General features: G+C 40.6%; 2 protein-coding genes across 3 annotated transcripts in view; both read left to right on the top strand.

The window, feature by feature from the left end:
• Positions 1-27: 27 nt before the first annotated feature.
• On the top strand, positions 28-2,885 carry phospho2 (phosphatase, orphan 2). Of its 2 annotated transcripts, none has more exons than XM_051930704.1 (2): positions 28-131; positions 1,190-2,885. In XM_051930704.1, the coding sequence occupies exon 2, from the start codon at positions 1,237-1,239 to the stop codon at positions 1,954-1,956; it is 720 nt and encodes a 239-aa protein (XP_051786664.1). In that variant the 5' UTR covers positions 28-131; positions 1,190-1,236; the 3' UTR covers positions 1,957-2,885. The 2 variants fall into 2 exon arrangements, with proteins under 2 accessions (XP_051786664.1, XP_028662163.1); XM_028806330.2 differs by having other exon boundaries at positions 54-131; positions 1,187-2,885.
• A 2,826-nt stretch (positions 2,886-5,711) lies between these two features.
• The window catches only part of phgdh (phosphoglycerate dehydrogenase), a 43,384-nt gene continuing 39,211 nt past the window's right edge, over positions 5,712-9,884 (top strand). The window contains exon 1 of the mRNA XM_028806329.2: positions 5,712-6,022. Coding sequence (XP_028662162.1) covers positions 5,885-6,022 — 138 coding nt within the window. The 5' untranslated portion in view covers positions 5,712-5,884. The remainder of the gene's footprint in view (positions 6,023-9,884) is intronic.

The raw sequence follows: 9,884 nt of genomic DNA, 5'->3' as shown, positions 1-9,884 counted from the left end.
GAGAAGATATATCCGGCATATCGCTATTTGGTTACGTCACTTCCGTGTATGATATGGTAATATGTGTAGGATTCAGTTTGCCGCCGGCACTTCTCTGGTTTCTTTCAAGCAACAGTGCTGTTTTTCTCGAGGTATGCAGTTGAACAGTTTGACCTATCATCAGTAATTATGTGTATGTGAATGCATTGGCTAGCGAGGTAGAAATGTTACAAGTGAAGAGCAGGTTTAAATAATGCTGTTTTTCATTTAATATATGGACTCTTTAAGAGGTGTTGTGTTGTAACTGATACTGCTATTTCTAAACTGGCACCAGCACTGTAGCAATTTTTACTCACGCTTCGTAGTTCTGTTCACGGCTGTAGGAATGTACGTGTGGCGTTCGATCTGTTTCATTGATCGTGTGAATTTGTTCGTATTAATTAGCTATCGAAATACGCAAATTTTGGGCCTGGGATGTTCCTTTGTAGACATAATATAAATTGTAAGCTAGTAGAGAAGAAAGTATATTTAGAAAAGTGACACATTACCAGAGTAGCCAGTTAAAGTGGCAACATTTTAGTAGTCGTCGTTTGGTAATCGTGAATGTGGATTAGGCAGAAACCCAAAATTGAAAATCCTAGATTTCCTGCCTGAGTGTTCGACTGTTCAGCCACACGTACACACATCTACAATGTTTATTGTACTATAGAAGCAAACACTTAATGGGTATTATGTGTGCCTATTAATACAGCAATGACGCGTATAGCAGACGCTTTTGTGTGATGAGTTACTGTACACAGTTTTGTATTAACAAAATGATGTGTTAAAGCAGTTAGGCCAACGTCGAAGCAATGTATACCATACTAGGAAAAAATGAGTAAGCAAAGCTATAACAGGGTCAAACGTATAAGCGTTGGGTCACATTTACATAAAACGTATTGTTCAGTTAATTCATTCTGAAGGGTGTGAGCAATTAATGTATTTTTTATTTGATATACTTTACTAAGCCCCAAGGGGAAAATTTTTCTTCATATTTTAGATGTAATGTTCGATGCACCAATAATGTACAGTATCTATATGCCTTTTTTCTGTCTCTCAAGCATTATCTTCTGACTAAAGGTATTCTTTATTTATAAAACATTCAACACTGTTGCTTTCATTTTAATCTAGGCTGATATTTTAACATATTTGTGTTGCTTTATGCTAGCAGGAGGAGGAGGAGGTCTCCATAAAGAAATACACTTTGAGTAAACAGCAATGAAGACCCTGGTGGTGCTGGACTTTGACCATACGGTGATAGATGACAACAGCGACACGTGGGTCATCAAGTGTACGCCTGAGCAGGCTTTACCATACGGGCTACAAAACACATATGAAAAAGGAAAATGGACGGAATACATGGGGAGAATCTTTTCATACATAGGAGACCTGGGGATCAAAGAAGGCGCAATTAGGAGCGTAATGGAAACGGTACCTTATACAGATGGAATGATTGAGCTCTTGCGTTTCATCAGTGAAAACAAAGAAACACTTGACTGCATCATCATTTCAGACGCCAATACTCTTTTTATTGAATGGATTTTGCATGCTGCCGATATGCATTGTGCTATAGACAAAATTTTTACCAATCCTGCGTATTTTGATGATAGAGGTTACCTTACTGTTAGGTGCTTTCATTCACACACCTGCACACAATGCCCTGTTAACCTCTGCAAAAGGAAAGTCTTACAAAGCTTTATTGAGAGGCAGTTAACAGACGGTGTAAAATACCAGCGGGTTATTTATGTTGGGGATGGTAGAAATGATTTTTGTCCCACTAATTGTCTAAAACAGTGTGATGTTGTTATGCCCAGAAAGGGGTTTGCACTGGATAAAATCATTTCAGAGGTAAATTTTAAAAAGTGTGAACACCTTAACCCACGGGTTGTGCCATGGACGTCAGGTGCAGATATTATCCATGTTATTAACTCACAGTAGCAAAGTGCACTTTTATCAAATGGAGAATATTTATTCAACTACATATTACCACTTATTTTATGGGAAAAAAAAAAATCCATCTAATTAAATGTATTCGACCACTGTTTGCCACTTCATCAACTGTACTTATCCGAAAGTAAATTCAGTACATTCAATTTAATATCAAGTGACCTGAAAAGAACACATTTTTGCAGATGTTGCTGTATTTCACTTGAAGGTTGTATGTGACAAACTGTTTTAAGTATACGTATTTCTAACAGTTCTCCAGTTTAGTAATCTTACTGGTCTACTAGTTGCATAAATCATGCTTATTTAAATAGTGTATAACTTTATTATTTATAAGAAGCGGCCATTTTGGTGCTGTATGTTTTCAGTATGTCTTTGTGTAAGATTTTTTTTTTTTTGATCAGGTAGCTGTCTGATTTATACTTATTAGACAGTTATAGATTGACAGATGGCCCCCTAATTATTTACTATTTCTGGAATAAGGCTGGAGAACCAATATAGCTAGGACATTCATGTTGGTTAAAGAGCTGCTGAACACTGATTATGGCGTTGAAGTTGTGTCTTTTGAAGCCACTATAGTGAGACTAAGATTCATCAGTGAGGTGACTCAGTAACAAATTTGGTGCTAACTACATTTTCTAATGGCCTATAAATGGTTAATATTAGGCAAACCACTTTTTTTTTATTTGAAACTTAACTGAAATATGTTGGTTAGGAATTGAAGTGTATTTCTGATGGAAAAATCATGAACTTAAACAACTATTATTTTTTAACCAAATAAGTCGTGTGAATTGAAGTGGTTAAAATAATGTAATATTGTGTGTTCCACAAGTTTTTAAATACAACTAAACATTACCAAAAGAAGAAGCATACGCTGCAGTTTTCTCTTCTGTAAGATATGCTCACCAAATGTACTGCATTGAAAGGCATGAGAAAATTATTAAATTTTTAATTTTTGCAGTTTTAACATTATAAGAGCATGTATCGTATGTCTGTCATCAGATAAAGTTCTGAATGGAGAGGCATGAAAAAACTTTCAGATATTTAACTTTGTAAAATCTTTAGATATTGTTCCTATATTTAAACAGCATGTAAAGCATGTTTTCTCATCACCTGTTAAAAGATTTGTCTATACAAATATGGCAAGCTCTTCTAAAAGCAGATAGAATATTTATACTGAGTATAAGGTATTGACTATATGCCATAGTGGTAAAGTCAACATATTTGTATTTTTAATCATGTGAAATCTACCCCTAACAGGTCTCCAGATTTGTCCTTGTGTTCATGTTGCAAAATTGATCATGAAGTAAGAACTGGCCTCTATTGTACTAATTTATAACTTGAAGCACTTCAGTCTTGCCCCCTCCTGTTTCAGCCCCTTGAGTCTCTCCTCATAGCCCAAACCTCTCAGTCCCAGAATCAGCCATGTTGCTCTTCTCTGATCCTTCTCTAGCACTGCTGTGTCTTTTTTTTTTTTGTAATATGAAGATCATAACTGCACACATTACTCCTGGTGAGGCCTCACTAGTATATTATATAACTTCAGTGTAAACTCACTTTTAACTCCAGTTAACCTTCTGATCGCTTCTGTATACTGGATGTAGACGGTGAAAAGACCGTCAGACCTCCCATTGTGTGTTCAAATCTAACATATTTCTAGTTCCTACATTTAATACTTATATTAAATAATCACCTGCTACGAATCCAGTATGCTGTCTAAGTCCCTCAGTAACAATTTAGCCAATTCTATTATCAGCCCTTCCACCTGGTTTTGTATCATCTGCTAACTTAACCAGCTTATTAATTATATTCTTGTCCAGATTGTTTCCGTGTATTAAAAAGAGCAGCAACCAAAAGGCTGACCCTTGCTGGACACCACTGTTAACATCACCCTATTCTGAAGAGGTTCCCCCTCACCATAACCCAGTGGTTCTCAAATTGGGGGCCCGAAAATGTGAAAAATACACCTATTGAAACCAAAACAAATTAACTTAAACTGCATTTTGATACTAGAAAAATAAATATAGAGTTAGATAAATGTCGATAAAAGTTAAGTAGGTATAATAAAATATGCATCTATGATATATCATTAATTTAAAAAAGAACAAATTGGTACTAGTGGGCTCCTTTCAAAAAAACGTGGGGGGGGGGGGGGCGCGATTAAAACTGTTATGAAGTATCGGGTTGCAAATACTTACAGGTTGAGAAACCCTGCCTGCCATTTGTTTGAGCCAGTTATACCCACCTGCACTATGCCCTGAAGTCCCACATCTTTTAGCTTGATTACTGATTTTTCATGTGATACTTTATCAAAATCTTAAAATCAAGATCAATAATATATGATTGTATATTTCTATTGATTCCTCAGAGTTCCGGGTTATTAATGAAGTACGCCCTTCCTTGCCTGAACCCATGTTGAGTGTTTTTAGTAATGCAGCTCGATCTTTTTTTTAATAATTGCTTTTTTTTTAATTTACTAGTGATGCCCATTAAACTGACCAGCCTACAGCTAATTGGATCAGCCCCATAACCCCTTTAATATAACGGGGTAGTATTTGGTACCCTCCTGCCTTGAAGAATTGTCTCAGTGTGCAGAGATTTTCAGAACATCTGTGCCAAGGTTTGATATATTGTTTGTAAGTCACTAAGTTCCTTATAGCACCCAAAATTAACTGATTTGATTCTGGGGTTGGGCGGCACAGTGGCAGTGCAGGATTTACGTATAAGCTACACAAGCTATAGCTTAGGGCCCCCAAAACAAATTGTCCGAGTGAGCAATTGTCATATATACTTAAATATACTACAGCATTATTTGTCCCAATCAGGCCCGGCCTTAGGCATAGGCGAAGTAGGCGACCGCCTAGTGCCCCGGCGTCCGGGGAGCCCCGGATCGACTCCTTGGTCTAATTTTCACACATTTCACAAAGCTTCCAGGGGGCCCCTGGACCCCCCTTTTGCCTAGGGCCCCAAAATACCTAAGACCAGGCCTGCGCAGTGGGTAGCGCTGCTGCCTCGCAGTTAGGAGACCCGAGTTCGCTTCCCAGGTCCTCCCTGCATGGAGTTTGCATGTTCTCCCCGTGTCTGTGTGGGTTTCCTCCCACAGTCCAAAGACATGCAGGTTAGGTGGATTGTCGATTCTAAATTGGCCCTAGTGTGTGCTTGGTGTGTTTGTGTGTGTCCTGCGGTGGGTTGGCACCCTGCCCGGGATTGGTTCCTGCCTTGTGCCCTGTGTTGGCTGGGATTGGCTCCAGCAGACCCCCGTGACCCTGTGTTCGGATTCAGCAGGTTGGAAAATGGATGGATGGATGGATTCTGGGGCTTGTTTTTTTTTCTTCAGATGATACTTAATTTAACTCAAAAATAACTTATCTGGTCCTGGGGTTTATGTTTATCCTTGGATAAAAAATAATTTAACTAAAAAAAATTAACATCTGGTCCTGGGGTTCAATTTTTTCTTCAGATGAAACTTCATTTAAAACTTAGACATGCACGTTGATTTGTACTACCGAGAAGGCTCTTGTCTGCCAACCCTGAGTGACAGTTGGGAACAACGAGCCATTGTCCCGTTAGACTGAGAGATTTCGAGCGCTGAAAAGAAAAGCATCTGGCCCAAAAGCCTCCGACAATCCTCCAGCAATCCTCCTGACCTCATTTGCTTCTTTCTCCGTGCGCAGATTTCGTAAACCTCACCCTATTGGAAAAGAAAGGCGGGGCTATGCCTAATTAAAGGGGCTGTCTTTGTTGTATCAAAAAAGCTGAGACAAGTGCGGAACTTTTTATTTTTATAGCATTTTGTAAAGTCACTCGAGACTAGTGTCGTGTATGTGTATACATCATTAGTATTTAGTTTTATGTGATTAAACTGCGTACTGCTTCGGCTCCGTCGGCAACTCCTTTCATTATTCGCAGATACATTAAAAAAATGGCTTTGTCAGCAGTTCGAAGGATCCTCATCACTGACAACGTGGACCCGATCTGCAAGAAGACTTTACAAGAAAATGGCATTGAAGTTACCGAAAGGCATCAGATGAGCAACGAGGAGCTGTGTTCAGAAATTAAGGTAAGATCGCCATAATCTGTAAAGGTTTTGGAAACTTCCTACAACGGTCGAGTTATACTACGTATTATTTTTAAACATGTATGCAATTCTGAATGTTACCGCCGTAATGCAGAAATGAACAGAACAGCAGCATTTCAAATGAAGTGTGCATTTAGTTAGTCCCCGTTATTAATTCGCGGGTATTAACAGTTGATTTGGGGTTTACGCTATTAACGGCTGAATCTGTTGGGTTTATTTTTGTACTTTTTCAAAGCTATTGTATTGTGCATGTCGAAGAGTTGTTGGTATTGCTCCTTGTTTTTTATTCGTGGTCCTTGTTGCTTGGAAGCTGTGCCGCGTGCTGCTTTCTGATGCAACAGTACCTGCAAGTTTCAGCCTCGCCAGCTGTGCACGCGGGGCGGGGCTTCTTGTGGTACTGCGTGGGACTCGCTGGCGTTCACCCGCATGCCTCACTGCCCAAAGGAAAAGGTAGGCAGAAATGCCAGCAGAAACCTCGAGGCAAGGCTGATTTCATTCTTGTTCTATCGGCAGTGGCAGACCTGAGATCTAAGAATGGTGAGCATGCTTACCTGGATGGTGACGTGTCTGTCACGCTGGCGGTAGGACAAAAGTCGCCTGAATGTCAGCACGACAAAGGGCAGAGGCCCTGCCATGCCACGCCACTCTGTCAGTATTAACCACTTGGGTGGAGAGATACCTCTGTGGCCACATCACCGAGGACTAGACCTGGTTTTACATTTACTTATTTGGCTGACAAAGGCGACTTACAACATTTATGATGAAATTAGTTACATTTCTTTAGGTTTTCCAATTAGAGTACCGGCAGGTCAAGTGACTTACTCAGGGTCACACAGTGTCAGTAGCGGAATTTGAACCCCCAAACCTCAGGATCTGAGGTCCAAAACCTTAAACCACTACACCACACACTGCCCGGTTCAAACGTATCGACACGTTGGTAAAAGAGAGCACGACAACATCCTTTACCTTCTCAGGGATTTCAAGGCTGCCCTCCATACTATTAAAGGGTATCCGTCAATAAGGGCGCACACATAAAGGCGACCTCAATTGAGCGCCGAATAAAGGCGCGCGGAAATAAAGGAGCGCTTCAAAATGGTGACGTCAATTGGGCGCAGCGAATAAAGGCAAACGCAACAAAATTATTACAGAAAATTTATTAGATAAAGGCAATGATTGAACGTATAAAAAGGTGAAAGCAAGAATATTAAAACATCCAATTAATTAATGCATGAACTTCTAACGAACTATTTCTAAAGCTCTCTATATTTCGTTGTTTTCAAAATTACAGAAAATTAGATTAAGGCAATGACTGAATGTATAAAAAGGTGAAAGCAAGTTACACTTGAAGCTGTAGATTATGTGCAATGCCACGTAGATATTCGAGATGCGGTCTATTAGCATAATCAAGGACAATTAATTTAATTCGCTCCGAAGGTCATCCTTTTGAAGCGCTCCTTTATTTGCGCGCGCTCAATTGAGGTCACCCTTTTGAAGCTCGCTTTTATTTATGTGCGCTTTTATTCTCCGCGCCCTTTTGAAGGTCGCCTTTTTGTGCGCGCCCTTATTGAATAGAACCCTATTAAAGATCTGCTACATATCTACCATCAAAAGTATCCTGAGAGATGGCATCACTGCCTGGTTTTGGGAATAGCAGCCAGCAGGACCACAAGGCTCTGCAGAGAGAGGGGGGAACGCGTCACTGGCTGGGCACTCCTAACTTGGAGGACATCTACGCCAAAGTGATGTGGGACCAGAGTGAAGAGAATTCTCAGAGGTGCCAGCCGTCCCAACACCAACAACAGCCTCTTCTCTGTGCTGTGGTCAGCGAAACACAATGGCTGCCTGAAGCCCAGTTCAGAGATACCGGGGGGCTTCGGTCCACAGCCCATCTACATCCCAAATGAGGACGTTCATGCCCCTATTGGTGACTCTCTTACATCAAATTGTTTTGTTATTTATTATGTATTTAATTTAATATGTCTATTAATGATTTTAAAGTCATGTAGTGTTGTCCTGTTATATTAGATGCACAGTCATTGGCGTTTAGTAACTAAGCATTTCACTGCATGTTGTGCTGTATGTATAACTTCAATTTGATTTGATTTTTAGATAGAACAAGGACCAAATAAAAGTATGCAAAGTAGAAAACGGCGCAGATAGATTTAATTGTTACACTCAGGAAAAGTAACGGGCAACGCAGGCAGCGTCATGCAAAGAGATTCAGTGGGCATCAATCCAGTTTGATTTTTAGGCCGCTCTCCCAGTTTAGTGTCACCAGCAGCCAAGAATGGCTTCAAGGCGGGAGTAAAGTGCATGTTTGTGCATAGACAATGGGCATACACCCCCCCCCCCAGGCAAACCCTGGCCAGGTTTCAAATGCCCAAATGAATGTGTTACCACCATTTGTTTGAACAAATCCAAATCGTATTCTGTGATATCTACTGTTGGGTTCTGCGCTGTCCTTGTTATATTTCTATTGTCCATCCATCCATTATCCAACCTACAGGGTCACGGGGGGGTCTGCTGGAGCCAATCCCAGCCAACACAGGGCACAAGGCAGGAAACAAACCCCGGGCAGGGTGCCAGCCCACCGCAGACCATTATATTGTATTGAGGGTTTATTGTGTTCTCTTCTGTGTATTCTGTCGTATTTACCCCCCCCCTTTTTTTTTTGACACCCACTGCATGCCCAGCCTACCTGGAAAGGGGGGTCTCTCTGCCTTTCCCAAGGTTTCTTGCATTGTTTTGTTTTACAGGTTTTTTCCTTGTCTTTTTTTAGAGGGTTGAGGCTGGGGGGCTGTCAAGAGGCAGGGCCTGTTAAAGGCCATTGGGGCACCCCTTGTGTGATTTTTGGGCTTTATACAGTTAGGTCCATAAATATTTGGACAGAGACAACTTTTTTCTAATTTTGGTTCTGTACATTACCACAATGAATTTTAAATGAAACAACTCCGATGCAGTTGAAGTGCAGACTTTCAGCTTTAATTCAGTGGGGTGAACAAAACGATTGCATAAAAATGTGAGGCAACTAAAGCATTTTATTAACACAATCCCTTCATTTCAGGAGCTCAAAAGTAATTGGACAAATTAAATAACTGAAATAAAATGTTCATTTCTAATACTTGGTTGAAAACCCTTTGCTGGCAATGACAGCCTGAAGTCTTGAACTCATGGACATCACCAGATGTTGGGTGTCCTCCTTTTTAATGCTCTGCCAGGCCTTTACTGCAGCGGCTTTCAGTTGCTGTTTGTTTGTGGGCCTTTCTGTCTGAAGTTTAGTCTTCAACAAGTGAAATGCCTGCTCAATTGGGTTAAGATCAGGTGACTGACTTGGCCATTCAAGAATTTTCCACTTCTTTGCTTTAATAAACTCCTGGGTTGCTTTGGCTGTATGTTTTAGGTCATTGTCCATCTGTATCATGAAACGCCGCCCAATCAATTTGACTGCATTTAGCTGGATTTGAGCAGAGAGTATGTCTCTGAACACCTCAGAATTCATTCGGCTGCTTCTGTCCTGTGTCACATCATCAATAAACACTAGTGTCCCAGTGTCACTGGTAGCCATGCACGCCCAAGCCATCACACTGCCTCCACCGTGTTTTACAGATGATGTGGTCTGCTTTGGATAATGAGCTGTTCCACACCTTCTCCATACTTTTTTCTTGCCATCATTCTGGTAGAGGTTGATCTTGGTTTCATCTGTCCAAAGAATGTTTTTCCAGAACTGTGCTGGCTTTTTTAGATGTTCTTTAGCAAAGTCCAATCTAGCCTTTCTATTCTTGAGGTTTATGAGTGGCTTGCACCTTGCAGTGCACCCTCTTTATTTACTTTCATGCAGTCTTCT

This window comes from Erpetoichthys calabaricus, chromosome 8, assembly GCF_900747795.2.
Source record: "Erpetoichthys calabaricus chromosome 8, fErpCal1.3, whole genome shotgun sequence".
Taxonomy (NCBI): Eukaryota; Metazoa; Chordata; class Cladistia; order Polypteriformes; family Polypteridae; genus Erpetoichthys; species Erpetoichthys calabaricus.
Note: the sequence above shows the minus strand (reverse complement) of the source record. Positions and strands in the feature narration are given on the sequence as shown.

Bases quoted from the DNA above. Each gene is read 5' to 3' on its own strand.
- phospho2 (XM_051930704.1), top strand. From the start codon at position 1,237: ATGAAGACCCTGGTGGTGCTGGACTTTGACCATACGGTGATAGATGAC.